Source organism: Alosa alosa, chromosome 18 (assembly GCF_017589495.1).
Source record: "Alosa alosa isolate M-15738 ecotype Scorff River chromosome 18, AALO_Geno_1.1, whole genome shotgun sequence".
NCBI lineage: Eukaryota > Metazoa > Chordata > Actinopteri > Clupeiformes > Clupeidae > Alosa > Alosa alosa.
The window spans coordinates 3,607,808-3,623,243 of record NC_063206.1 but is presented as its reverse complement, the minus strand read 5'-3'; the positions used below and the strand labels follow the sequence as shown (position 1 = coordinate 3,623,243).

The window sequence follows — 15,436 nt, the reverse complement described above, 5'->3', positions numbered from 1 at the left end:
GTGTTTACCCTGTGCTCCTGGCTGTGTGTGTGTGTGTGTGTGTTTTTTACCCTGTGCTCCTGGCTGTATGTGTGTGTGTGTGTGTTTACCCTGTGCTCCTGGCTGTATGTGTGTGTGTGTGTTTTCACCCTGTGCTCCTGGCTGTATGTGTGTGTGTGTGTGTGTGTTTTCACCCTGTGCTCCTGGCTGTATGTGTGTGTGTGTGTGTGTGTGTGTGTGTTTACCCTGCGCTCCTGGCTGTATGTGTGTGTGTGTGTGTGTTTACCCCGTGCTCCTGGCTGTATGTGTGTGTGTGTGCGTTTGTGTTTTTACCCTGTGCTCCTGTCTGTATATGTGTGTGTGTGTTTACCCTGTGCTCCTGGCTGTATGTGTGTGTGTGTGTTTACCCTGTGTTCCTGGCTGTATGCGAGCAGCCAGTCCTCCTTGCTGGGGTGGAAGAGCAGGCTCTGGATGGTGAAGCTGATGCTGAATCTGTGGAAGGAGTTGCCCTCATCTGAGCTCACCACCACACTGGAGTCCATCTCAGGGTCACTCACCAGCAGGATCTGTCAGGCAGATGGGGGTGCGGGTATCTCAAGGTTGAATTTCGGTTCACAAGAAATGTAACCTCCTTCCAGTGTGTCCCACAGAATTGAATTCTATTTGTGGTGGTAGGTTTGCAGAATTAACTTGAATGCAACAGTTTTTAACAAATTAGCGCATCTTGGTTATAATGCTAACCAGATTTAAGCACAATTTAGCACAACCTGGAAAATCATTGTGTGGGGGTCAATGTTGATATTGTGGTGGGCCGCCACAAATAAGTCAATGTATGGGAAACACTGTCCTTCCCTGTGTATGTATTGAATTTCGGTCCAGGATCAGACTGGTGAGGGTTTCAGGGTTTAGTTTGGGTTCCTTGTAAAATCTCTTCTCTTCAACATTTCTAACTTGGTAGATCACCTAACTGCGATAAATTAGTTCCTAACCATGGATGCTCATAGGGTCAGTGCTTACAGTATGTCTGTTTTCTGTGAGTGTGATTAATGAAACCCCAATTAAACTAAGGGTGATTATCCAAGAGGCATTCATAACCCTCAGCATTCATCCTGGAATGCACTTCAAAAAGACTTCAAATTGGACTTTCTCATGCCACTTAGGGTTAGAGGCTGTGTTTGAAGTTATCACTGTGAATGTTTCTTAATGGTATTTGCCATATGACTATTCCTTTTTATTCTGTTTACTTTGCTGATCCTACAACTTCCTTTTTGTATTTTGTCTTGTTTTTAACTCATGTTTGAACTTCCTTTTAACGAGGTGCTGCCTACCAGGGCTCACTTGGAAAATACATCTGTCTCAAAGTGACTACCCTGGATGAAGGATAAATGAAATAAAATGAATGTGTTATTACATGTATTTTATGGAGCCCACCTGATGACACTGATGGGAAAAAAATGTGGCCTCAAAATAATTCATGCCTATGAATTAGTCATTGGTGGCCACACAAAAAACACATGGCCACAAAAAATTGTGGTCATCAAATAATAATGCAATAATTATTGGTCATGCATTATTTCATGGCCACCATTTTGTATTGTGTTGCCACAAAACAAGGAATCTGCTGTTTGACAACGGCCAGCCAGCTCAAGTGAGTGATGATAGGCCCCAAAGATGGATCACAGACTTAATTTAATTTCCTTTTCACCTTGGGCTGAATTATAATTGTCTCCTGCAATCTCTGGCAGAGAACCATATCATCATCATCAAAAACACATATAATTTGGCTGCTTAAAGGCTTGAAACGTAGACAATATGTGGACATTGAGCAAGTCGTCGATTTCATCAAGCAGGAGGTGGAAGGACCTTGGAGACTACATGACTACAGGTGGATGCATGAAAAATGCATTAAAAATGGAATCGATGCCAAAAAGGAGGACTTGTTTAATCCTGCAGCTCTAGATCCGGACTCTTCAGCTTTGCATCGGCCTGGAGACCACACTGCAGACAGCTGCTACCGAGCTATATTTGGCATGTTGATTCCTATAATAAGTTATAGCCCTTTGGAATATGTACCAATTACATATTTGTTTTTTTCCCGCAAAATCATCTGGCTCAAAGCTGCTTACACATGCAATAGCAGGGTACTTTGCAGAGGCTGTGGAAAAGCATGGTGGCTATCCTCAGATCACACAGACAGACCTGGGATTCCTCCGTCGTGATGAAAACGACAGCAGAGCTGGTGATCACTGCTGTATTGCTGGAGCCAGCGCTTCAAATCAAAGAATCGAGAGTTGGTCCTTCGTAAAGAGGGAATGGAGAAACGAATATCGATGATTACTTAGACAAGTGTCTCATTCAGTTGAGCTTCTGAGGTATTATCCAGGTAAGCGTGAATATCGTCTGATGTCATTATGTGATTATAATCCTCCCTCCTGCATGATGTCTAATATATTACAACAACTCAATTCCTTCCTCTTCACGGCTTACGTGTCTGTGTCCCAATGAGTTGCAAGCCATATGTAATAATATGTTTGGAAAACAGCACACATGCAACACACTCTAGGGTAGGCCCATATACATTGACATCATTACAGGAGGCATTAATTTACAAGATTAATATAATAACTGAAATAAATACATGCTGAAATAACTCAACAAGGGACACTCATGGGCTACAATTAAATTACATGACAATTCAACATTATTGCATTATTACACTGACTCACTGTCACACAGGATTATGAAAAAAACATAGACTGTATAAAATAGGAAAAACACTACACTCACTGTTAGGGCCTAGGCTATTGAACCTTTATCCAACTCGTTGGTGGTTAAATTACGTGGCACACTCATTATTAACTTTGTGTGAAAAGAACACAATTGTTCTTTTTTTTTATTCATATTAGGAAGAACTAGGTAAGATAAAGGCAGTGTGGAACGTCCACAGAATACGGCCATCAAAGAACCACACGGCCTCCCCGGTGTCACATGCACTGTCCCGCAGCTGCGGGGCTGAGAATGTTCTAATTCCACACAGCATTGGCCCTTGCAAACGGGCATGCACGTTGCTTTCAACTATTCTTTGTGATTAGGATGTGCTTGATCTCTGTTACACAATCTAGTCAGGCCTTACAGTCCCCCACAGATTCCATGCCGTGCTAGACAGGCTACAGGTGTCATCAATTGAGGCTATTTAAGACTAGGAAGTGGTTAGGGTAAATTAGCAAAAAAAGAAGATTTTGATTTTTGATTTTCCTTACATGCCCCACAAACATACCACAAGCCCAGGGATTTTATTTGCAGATTTGGGAGGCTCTTCGCTCCCTCATCTTTAACTGACTTGTGTGTCAAACACCTACATGGTAACTGAGCTCATTATCTTTGTCTAGTTGTAGAGGTCACTGGGGCCTACAGCCTTTCCATGTGTTATCCATCAGTGGCTTCACAGATGTACGGCGAAAATAACATTCAGTTAATTGAGTTACATTTCGGTTTTATATATTCGGTTATATTTGTTGGTATGCTACCACATATCGAATGTAAGCCTATACCGGTACTAGCAACTAGAGTCTGCAATAAAAAGTATGAATACACGTTGGCACAACACTCAATTAAATTCAACAATTTCACAACCTAGTGGCTTTTTACATCTGCACATTTTTACATCTCATAAAAGATTACTTTGCCATATGATAAAAGATCCTGGTATTTATTTTTTCAATCAATCAAGTAATTTCATAACTAACAACACGTTTGTAATTGATTGCCTAATCTACATCCATTACAGGATAAAAAGAGAATTGAATGGCAACTGGTTAAATTGATATGCATACTTCCAATGTGTTAGAATGGACATCTTTAAATGAAATGAAAAAAATATTTTGTTATATTATAATTAATTATAGTTAATTATTATATTGCGGAGCTCCTTACAGTCTTAGAGTGTAACTCCAAAAAAAAACAACTTAGGGTCTATTTACAGTAATTAAAAACTTCAAATGTTTGACTGAGAGCAAAATTACGTTAATTGGTGGTGTTTTGAGCAAGACCGTTTATTGGCATTATCACTGAAAGGGCTTACAGTGATGCTAACTGGGCAAGGTGCCATGTTGCTATTTTATACCACTAACAAGGCTCAAAATATAATTACATTTCTGTGGTAGCGTGGTAAAGGGTTTCTACAGACAAACCGAAGTATTGTAAACTTTGAAAGTGTACAGAGAGGTTAACAAGACCTGTATCTGTAGGAAGAAAATTCCATGGCTTCCTGGTCTGGTTTCAGCAAGATCTGCGCAGCACTGCAAGATCAAACTGGCCTGCTGATTTGTCAGACTACTGAGTTGGCGGAATGATGGGGTACTTGAACAGTGACATACAGTGGGCTTCGCTTTCAAATGACCACTTCAGTCGCGCATTACGAGGTGTGAAGCTGCGTGAAGCTTAGTACCACTTTCAGCCACTGTGCGTCGCTCTGCCACTGTACATCGCTCTGCCTGCCGCCCCTTCTGAAAATAAGGAGGCTACCATTAAACATAATTGTTGCCGAGAGTAATCCCAGCCTACGAACTGATTAACAAAATAAATCGTGCATAATTAAACATTACCTCGATTTAGGCTACTTGGGTATGGCTTAAGGCTTGACTACACGGTGGTAACGAAAATCAAAATCGAAATTTGCTGTCTACATTATTGTCAGTGTTGGGGGTAACGCAACTACGCAAATCAAAACAGTGTCTTGTGTGATAATTGAGCCAGTAGAGAAATAACTGTTCAGAATTAATCTGTAGCCTTGGGTAGGCTTCTGCAGAAAACAATGTTGTTGCCGATTTAATAATCTGGCGACGTTTTTAACAGGCTACGCAATAGAGGCTTAGACAACTATGACCCACTTTTTGTTTTCGTAAATTAATTTGCCCTACTTCTTGACTGCAATGTAGTCAATTGACTGCTTGACATGTCATTTTTATTTTTCTGTACAATAAACAAATACATCTGCTTTATGCCGCAGAATTACATTCATATTTGGCTGACTTCTGCAGACGCGTAAAAAAACACTGCCAGGCCATCCTTAAAAATATTTTCGTTTGCCGTAAGCCGACAGACCCTGTCAATTTAGAACCGACCCAAATATTTATTTTTTTCCCCTTTTAGTCCAACCGACTTGCCGGTTGTAACCTTGCGTTAAGACCGACCGATTTTTTTTTACTCTAAACAACCAATACAAATAAAATACTATTTATTTTAGTAGGCCTAAGTATTGTGAATATAAATTGCCTACATACAAACGTAGGCTCTCTTAAATAAAACCCTGTTGCGTCATCTCTACACCATTGGTTTACGCATGTCACACTATGGCCTATACGCTTCATTTCATTCACAAACATCTCGACTCAACGCTTATTACTTGGCACGAAGCTCTGGAAAAACAGCGATTTTTGTGTGAGCATATCAGCGAACACCCCTTACCACTCGGTGAGTTTCACGTCTTTGTAAACGAAAGTTTAATGCGTTTTTAGGACATCTAGGAATTGTTCAAGTGCACCTATGCAGCGTTGTGGAGGAGGGGGGCTACCACAGAAACCGAAAATTCTCAAATTTAAATCTTAAACGTTCTATTTAATCATAAACTATCTGAAAACAGGGCTTTAAGTGTAAAATACCGAACTTGTCCTTTAAGGCTCAACAGCCCATTCAGATGAGGTGAAGGCACCACCAAGGTTAGCTAACCCTAACCATGAGAAGACCCGATATCATCAGTGCAACAGGGGCATTGGGTATTGTTGTATGGATCAGTGCAAGAGGGTATTGTTGTATGGATCTATATGTGGGCAGCGTGGCCTACTGGTTAGCGCTTCGGACTTGTAACCGGAAGGTTGCCGGTTCAAACCCCGACTAGTAGGCACGGCTGAAGTGCCCTTGAGCAAGGCACCTACTGTAACCCCTTACTGCTCCCCAAGCGCCGCTGTTGTTGCAGGCAGCTCACTGAGCCGGGATTAGTGTGTGTGTGTGCTTCACTTCACTGTGTGTTTCATTCAATTCATGGATTGGGATAAATGCAGCCCAAATTTCCCTCATGGGATCCTTATACTTATGAGATTTCTGTGGAGATTCTTCGTAAAAGGAATTTCTGTGGAGATTCTCCATATAAGGGAACTAGATAGATACATAGATAGATAAATACTTTATTGATCCCCAAGGGGATAATCAAGAACCGTGTGATCTATGTGATGATTGGCCATGTAAGGAATTGGTTTACCTTTTTCTGATTGGATGGACACACATACAGATAACTCAGGACCAGTCTGGAATCCAGTCTGTCGTTCAGTTTCTCGTAGCTGCTTCCTAAATCCAGTGATCTGCAAGAAGGGTCATGGGAAGAATTTTCTGGAAATGTATAGCATGAGCAGCTCAGAATTTTTATTTCAAGTTCAGCATGTGTTGAGAACTATGTTTCTCAGCAAAAGCCACAACAAAATGGTAACAAATAGATGTAAAGAGACATATCATGTGGAGTTTATTTTTTCATTTTGGCAAGTAGCCGTATAATAAGCGGGATAATGTATGGAACGCTGGTCATTATCTGTAAAATAAGTCCCTTCAGGGCGAAGCAAGACTCCTCCGCTAGCATGTCGGGGTCCGGTTCGCCTTGTCGGGACTTATTTTTCCTGATAATGACCGGTGTTCCATACATTACTCCTAACACAATGCATCCAAGACACAATGCTAATTATATTACTGGGCGAGACATTTAGTAAATTTATGAACATGTGCTAGATCCTGTATATATAAACTAATGTGTTAATACTGATGGGTCAGTGCAAAGGTGTGTGTGTGTGTGTCCACAACAAGAACGAGGCATGTTGTAAATTAAGTCACATCAGTGGCCAAGCATAGAAAATCTGAACTCCGAGTGTTGAAAACTGTACAACCTGAATTAGGTTATTGAAATAAATTACATAATCGACACAAGACATAAAACATTTTTTTTTTAGTAGTAATTAGTTACGGTGAAAATCCTGTTATGTTTTCGGTTGGTGATGTTGCTGCCGTGAGATCCTCATAATCACTCTTCCAAACACAGCATACACTCAAATACACTACATAAACTCAAACTCATTAAAACATACTCACACCCATAGAGCTTACCTCCAAAGTGAACTATCTGTCACTGTCCCCAGGTTGAAGTCGAAGAGTTTTGTGAGAATCAGGATCACCTAAGAAAAGAGAAGGAAAGAAAACAAAAGATAAACACACATCCGGTCTCCACTACTTGGTGCACTACTAGGTAGATTGGGTACATTTACAGGAACCGCCCGCTAATCACAGCCGTGCTTAGAAAGAGTTTTGTTGGTATTTGTTGGGCCTGCTCTTTGTTTGGTTATGTTGTATTGAATCATAAATCTCCACATTGAAGGGGTTTGATTGAATAAGGGTTTGTCTGGTTATGTTGCTGATCATAAATGGCCACATCAACAAAGAGGATTGACTGAAGAATTTGTCGGTATTTGTTGGGTGCCCAGGGTTTGTCTGGTTATGTTGCTGATCATAAATTGCGACAACAATGATGAGTAATTAAGATCATGAATGTGGAGGGGAAGGGTGGGGGGTTGTGGGGGTCTGGGACACAAGACTTCTGAAGAGGTTGTGGGCCTTATTCAACAAAACACAGATGAAGGAAGGTGCGTTCTTGATAAACCACAAACTTGTTAAACTGGGAAATTTCCTACCTACAGCACAAAGAATTGAACACCTCTCCTATTTTCTGAAACCTCAAAATACATCGCACACTGGAGGATACTTTATTTGCGAATTCACGCAGAGTCAGCAAAAATATATCATCAAGTGTGCGATGTATATTCGTTTCAATTGTTCTACTGCACACCATCAGCACCTGGAGAAAGAAGGGATTTTGACCCTCTCCTATCTATACCTTCTTTAGTCAAACTAGTAGAGATGGGCTATCTCTCCCTCACTGCTCTTTTTGGTTTATCGCCGCTGGTTTCACATGTCTGTCTCTCTCTCTGTAGCTGGCTCCTCTCTCTTTCTCTCTATCTCTCTCTCTCTCTGTAGCTGGCCTCTCTCTCTCTGTCTCTCTCTATCTCTCTCTCTTTCTCTCCATCTCTCTCTCTCTGTAGCTGGCCTCTCTCTCTCTGTCTCTCTCTATCTCTCTCTCTTTCTCTCCATCTCTCTCTCTCTGTAGCTGGCTCCTCTCTCTATCTCTCCATCTCTCTCTCTCTGTAGCTGGCTCCTCTCTCTTTCTCTCTATCTCTCTCTCTGTAGCTGGCTCCTCTCTCTATCTTTCTCTCTATCTCTCCATCTCTCTCTCTCTGTAGCTGGCCTCTCTCTCTCTCCATCTCTCTCTCTCTGTAGCTGGCCTCTCTCTCTCTGTAGCTGGCTCCTCTCTCTATCTCTCTCTCTCTCTCTCTGTCTCTCTCTCTGTAGCTGGCTCCTCTCCACAGCTGCACTGACGTCTTCCGAGTAAACTTTTCACTAAGATCCAAACTTACCCAGAATGCAAGTGGCCCTCTCGCTGTGAAGCTATTACAGGTTAATTAACCAATCAAGAGCAAAGACTCAATTTGCATATGAAAATGTGCTGCATCTGAGAGAGCAGAGCTGCACCAGGAGTCATTTAGGATCGAGCCGCAGTTTCCACCTTCATGTAGGAGCTAATTACATCTTAAAGGCAAGGGAGCGGAACAGCAGTTCCACATACCCAGCAGGGTCAGTCACACACTCTCAAACGTACACACACACACACAGAATCACTCAAACACATACGCGCACACACACACACATACACACTGCAGCTACAAAGGCACAGCGAGTTTGAAGTCTTCCCAGCAGGTTCTCTCGTATGCACACACTCACTTATATATGCATGTCCTGGCTCACACACACACTAGTTGAGGCCCGTCGTCATGCGCACACACGCACACACACACACACACACACTACTTGAGGCTCGTACTACCAGTCTGCTCCTAATTACATTAGCATGTGAATGAAGAGACTGCTGCGGGGAAGCACGCGTGTCTGATGCCCAACCCTCCCAGAGACAGCCAACACCATAGGGAAGTCTGTGTGTGTGTGTGTGTGTGTGTGTGTGTGTGTGTCTGACTGACTCACTCACTCTGGTTGCTGAGTCCAAATCCTCCGGAGGTGTGTGTGTATGTGTGTGTGTGTGTTTGCATGTTTGTGGGATGTGTTTTTCATACATTTCTGTAGCTGCATTAGCCTTCTTTTCAAAGCATCTGTGGTAACATGAGCTAGGAACTTTAGGTAATATGTAGCCTGTAGGTAACCTTAGGTAATATGTAATCTGTATTGTAATGCTAGCTAAATCTAGGTAATATCACAATCAGGGTAAGCTCTTTGTTTCATGAAGCCTACAAATTCAACCTTATTATCCTTTTAGTTTTTTAGTTTCAGTATTTAGTTTTTTGCTTGTTTGTTTAATCTACTGTATATCCGATGAAAAAAGAATTTCAGGGGTCATTGACAATTCAAGTGGACAACTGTTGGAGTGGACATATGAAAGAAATGTTTTGCCATAAGTATAAGGTTAAATATTTGCATACAATATTTGGAGTATTTATTCTTGTTCTTTGGGTTAAGACTGGTGAATTGACCTTTATAGCATATTTATGGAAAGTGTGTTGAAGTGGACAGAAACGTCCAAACGTTTGACGGAAAACTTTTTACAACTAAATAGTTGTTCAAATTGTATGTGGGCATGTTGTTGGTAGGCTGCTACTTGGTTTGATGCATATCTGAAGTATTTTGTCTGCTAAATAAGTTCAACCAGGTCAGCTACTGTAACGGTATAAATGTCAAATCCCTACAATTTCCATTAAAATAATGATTACTTTGACATTTGTCACATATTACAGAATGTCCTAGTGTGGTTAATTTGCTCACATTAAAATATTGTTAACATAATGTGTTGAAGTGGTGTAGTTTTAATGATATGAAATTAAACACATTTGAGGATGAACATGATTGAAAGATGTGATTTGAGCCAACAAATGGTATTCTTGCACTTCTTTTTCCAATAGTCAAGGTGGTTATAAGTCTAGTCATTAATAACAACATACAGTTATCCAACATAATGACATATATTCTGACAATCTATATTTTAGGACCAGGTATTGACAGTGTTTTCCAATAGTCAAGGTGGTTATAAGTCTAGTCATTAATAATAACATACAGTTATCCAACATAATGACATATATTCTGACAATCTATATTTTAGGACCAGGTATTGACAGTGTTTTCCAATAGTCAAGGTGGTTATAAGTCTAGTCATTAATAATAACATACAGTTATCCAACATAATGACATATATTCTGACAATCTATATTTTAGGACCAGGTATTGACAGTGTGTGCTCTGGGCTGTTTAAGTTTTTAGTTTGTGTACGTTCACATTTGTGTGTGATTGTGTGTTCACGTTTGTGAATGGCTGAGGTTGTGTATTGGTACTCCTGTCTGTGTGTGAATCTGTATGTCCATAGTTCAGTGAATGTTTGAGGTTGTGTATGCTGGTGGACGTTGTGTGGGTAGAGTTGAGGTTATTTGGAAGTTTGCTTATGGGAGTGATTGAGGTTGTGTGTGTGTGTGTGTGTGACAGAGTATGATTAAAACTGGCACTACACACACACAAACTCAGGGAAGCTTTCAAGCTGAACTCATGAGATTAAAGGGGTTCTCAGCTCATTCATGGGAGAAAAAAAACAATCAATAGAAAATTGTGTGTGTGTGATTGATTGAGGCAGCCCCTCTACCCTACTCCGCACACACACGCTCCCCACACACACACCTTTCTCTCACACACACGCTCCCCATACACACACCTTTCTCTCACACACACACTTCTCATACACACACACTGTCAATACACACGCCTCTCTATCACACAAACACTCATCATACAGACACACACTCCTCACACACACCTTTCTTTCACACAAACACTCATCATACAGACACACACTCCTCACACACACACCTTATACACACACTCCTCTATCACACAAACACTCATCATACAGACACACACTCCTCACACACACCTCTCTCACTCACACACACACTCTCTCATACACTCTCCTCATACACACCCCTTTCTCTCACACACACTAACACACACAAAAACCTCTCACAAATACATACAACCACACAATTATCACACTAATCCCAGTGAACAACCTAATCATGTCCATTCTAGCCAGAGCTAGCCATTTTCAGAGAAATGAGTTACAGATCTTCTCAATTGCTTTAACATTACTACTAGTGAACTAAACAATCCAAACCAAAATGTGATCTGCAGTAGCAACTGATAGGCACTAGAAAAGGCTATTGTCCTGTTCTCACAGATGATTCCGATATGTGGAAATGTATGTGCAAAACACACACACACACAAATCCCTTCATATTTCACTGGCTGCTCCACGTGCTCATTTAGAAAGCACTGGCATTCTATATCATTCACTCCACCAGCATAATTAGTTTTCTGCTTACACACAAAATCTTTACATGTCACAGAATTTCAGAGGCCGAGTTACGTTTTGAAAAGGAATGATTGAGATTAGAATGCAGTTTCATTCAGCAGGATATCTTGCATTGTGTGTGGTAGTTTCACTCACCAGGAGTTTGTATGTTTTGTTGTATTGATTGTATATGTGTGGGGGTCTTTTAAAAGACAATTCTGAAAATGTGTCAACAATTGTAAAAAACTGTAACAGATTAATTTAGGTGAAAACACTGAGAATACAAAATCCTCACAGACCAATCAGATGCTCAGGATAAATCAATTAAACCAGTTAGATGCTCCGGATAGATCAATTTAACCAATCAAACGCTCAGCATAAAGCAATTAAAGGGCCATGAGTCAGTTGGATGCACATACATTTTATCGTACAGTAATGCTTTCTTTTCATTGTTTTTTTATTGTGAATACATTTAATTCATTATACTGTATTCTTTGGTATTCTATACTATTTTATAGTATTCTTGCAGTACATTACTTTTCACTGAATGTAAGTTACACAATCTTATCACAATACATCTACTGTAAAAATAACTTTTATTTTATTTTTACTTTTATATATATATGTTTTGTCTTTTATGTTGTGTTCATCATGTGAATAGTTTGTTGGGGGGGAAACCATTAGCAACATTACTGCACAAATCTCATGCAGCACCCACTGTTGTGTATGTGTATTTCGGGGGCTTTTGCATTTTTAATATGACATGACATTGTTTCAGGAGTTTGGTTTTGAGCTGGAAGTTTGAGGAGTTGAATGTGCAACTGTGCTTAAAGGTTTGAGAAATAAAGCATAATTTAAGAAGCGTCTTGGCATAACATACTGTAAAAGTGATATAGATCTGCTTTGTGATGAGCTTTTAATTAATACCATCACTCATAGTACCTATAGGAGAGAACCTTAGAGATTGTCCCTCCTATTCAACTCTTCAATCTTCGATCTTATCAAACTATATAATCATCTCATGTCAAGTCAAGCCACGCCACATTATTTGTATAGCACATTTAAAACAGGAGTTGTTTACATATTGTGTTACAGTTGAGACAGTTAAGAGTTGACAATACAGATGAATGGTGCAAGGAGGCAATAGGGTAATCACTAGTAAGAAGTGGTTCTACATGGCAGTTAAGAAAAACATAAACAAATAAAGTAATATATAAGATATTAGATACAAAAATAAATACAATTATGCAGCATTTTTGACCGCTTTTCTTTATTTTATCTGTTGACTTGTAAATTAATATTTTGGTTAACCAGACCACTGTTGTCCTTCTCCCTCTTTATGTTTCGATTCTGAGCCACCGGGTGTGAGAATGCATGACACAAATTCTCTCTCGCGTACGTACACATACACACATTCTATCTCACATATGAATGCATACAGACATTTTATCTCAAATGAACACATACACACATTCTATCTCACATATGAATGCATACAGACATTTTATCTCATATGAACACATACACACATTCTATCTCACATATGAATGCATACAGACATTTTTTCTCATATGAACACATACACACATTCTGTCTAACAAGCAAGTGCTGTCAAAGTGCTGTACACTCTTCCCCATGCGGCATGATTCCCTATGCTCAAACCCTGAAGTTAAGCATGTACACTGTGTGTGTGTGTGTGTGTGTGTGCAGTACATACATGTCAGAGAGAATGAGAGCTAATCAGTGCATGTGTGTGTGTGTGGAGGAGGAAGAGTGTGAAAAGGCTATGGGAGAGTGTGTGAGTGTATAACCATTAATTGATGCTCAGTATGTTTATATATTCTACCCCATATTAATAGGACTGCATTATCCATTTTTACCGTCATTTTATTAAGTACTACTTTTACATACAAATCACAGTAACCAGAGAATGCTGGTGCAGAAGTTTGAGTGACAGGGGGTGAAGAGGAAGTGTGTGTGTGTGTGTGTGGTTTAATAGATGTGATGATAGGATATATAAAGCTATGCCATGAAATACTGGCTTACTAAGCCACTCAAGCCATGTTCAGCATATTTGAATAAGCTAACCCTCAGCCAATACCCATCTCACATAAGCCAAAACAGCCAAAAACTAAACTCAAAAAGCCAGGGTCAAATTTCACTCCCACGGCCAGCATGACAAGAAGGATGATAGAGATAAATGAGGTAAGGTCTGACAAGAGAGGAAGAGAGGGACAGAGTGAATGACAAGAGAAAAAAAGGAATAGAGTAGTGAATGACAGAGAGAGAGGAGAGGAATAGAGTGGTGAATGTAAGAGAGGGACAGTGAATGACAAATGACAAGAGAAAAAGAGGGATAGAGTGAATGACAAGAGAAAAAGAGGGATAGAGTGGTAAATGGAAGAGAGGGATAGAGAAGGATTGGGTAGAGAAAGAGGGTGCTCACGCTGCTGTTGTATCCGGTCCAGTATACCATGGCTTGATTATGTGCCGAGTCTCCGAACAGGGAAAAACTGGAGCTGCTCAGCTGGATCTCCGAGACGCTCTGTCCATCAGGAAAACGTGCAGGTCCTCTCCTCTCTGCTCCTCTCTTTACTTCCTCTCCTCTCCTCTCTGCTCCTCTCTTTTCCTCCTCTCCTCTGCGCTCTGCTCCTCTCTTCTCCCTCTGGTTCCGCCAGCTGTGTCCCTCCTCTGCTTGCCCGGGAGGTGCCCCCGCTGCCCCCGCGTTCGCTGCCCTTCTGTCCGATGCCCCGGGAGGATCCACAGGTTCCCCGTGTGTGTGCTGCTGGTGTTGTGGAGCCCCAGCCGGTGTGTTAACAGAGACCTCAGCGCTGGATCTTCTCGTCACATCTGCCATGGAGCTGGGGGGGGCGAAGTCCAGCACCACGAAAGCCCCCAGCAGTAACCAGCAAACCCCTCCAAACACGCCCTGCAGAGACGCCATGCTAACCCTAACACGCACCCCCCCCGCCCCAGAGCGCCGCCAGGAGCCCAGTGCACAAGGCAGAGATGCACAGCACTGATCCACAGCAGCCCGCACTCACACACACTCTTCAGAAATGTCAGGACTGTGTGTGTGTGTGTGTGTGTTGTTACTGAAACAAGAGAGTGTACGTGCATGTGTGTGAGATAGAGAGGCAAGTCTGTCGATATTTTGTGTGTGTGTGTGTGTGTGTAGGTAGGTGTGTGTGTGTGTGTAAGATGTGAGTGTGTTGTAGGTCGGAATGTATCATACTTGAGAGGCGGAGCTCTGAGCTGAGAAGTGATGCGATTTCAAATCACCAATAACTGATCGCTGAGATACAGACACACACACACACACACTTAAGCTGGAGACCACGAGACAGACACACCCACTCCGTCAATCAAATCCTCCTGGTCACTGATATCAGCCAGAGGAGCATTGAGAGTTTACTGAGAGTGGGAATGAAAGCATGGCCTTCCAGAGCACTGAAACATTCCTCAGTGTTCCTGTCATGTGCATAAGAGCACATACTGTTGTAAGGAAAGGAGTGAAACAGCTGGACCAATGAGCAGCTCAGATGCAGCAGCAGAAAACCAACATGAAGAAGAGATGAAAGGTGCACTCAGCGATTGTGCATGACATCACATTTGTTAAATTAAAATTTCTTAGCAGATGCTTTTGTCCAAAACAATGTACATTATTTTAACTAAGGACCAAACAAAACATCACAGAGAGGTAGCTCACCCCTCCATTTAGTATTCCTAGAGAAACTCCACACAGTGTTTCATTTTGGTTTGGGGGACAGGCTGCCCCCAATTTTAGTTTGTTTCTAGTTTTTGGAGCCTGGGCTGCATACAGAGAATGTTTTTTAATCGGCTTGAAATTGCGTACGATCACTGACTGCACCTTGATGACACGAAGAGTCTATAGGAGGCAGCAGAGAGGGAAGAGTAGGCGAAAATTAGATAAACCATCAGATATACATTAAGGAGATAAAGATA

At 41.2% G+C, this 15,436-nt stretch overlaps 1 protein-coding gene across 2 annotated transcripts in view; it reads right to left on the bottom strand.

Annotated features, from left to right (window-relative positions):
* The window catches only part of sorcs3b (sortilin related VPS10 domain containing receptor 3b), a 48,054-nt gene extending 33,508 nt beyond the window's left edge, over nucleotides 1–14,546 (bottom strand). For both annotated transcript variants that reach the window (XM_048270466.1, XM_048270467.1), the window contains exons 1-4: nucleotides 13,917–14,546; nucleotides 7,126–7,193; nucleotides 6,236–6,335; nucleotides 387–545 (exon numbers count right to left, since the gene is read on the bottom strand). In XM_048270466.1, coding sequence (XP_048126423.1) covers nucleotides 387–545; nucleotides 6,236–6,335; nucleotides 7,126–7,193; nucleotides 13,917–14,414 — 825 coding nt within the window. In that variant the 5' untranslated portion in view covers nucleotides 14,415–14,546. The remainder of the gene's footprint in view (nucleotides 1–386; nucleotides 546–6,235; nucleotides 6,336–7,125; nucleotides 7,194–13,916) is intronic.
* Nucleotides 14,547–15,436: the final 890 nt, after the last annotated feature.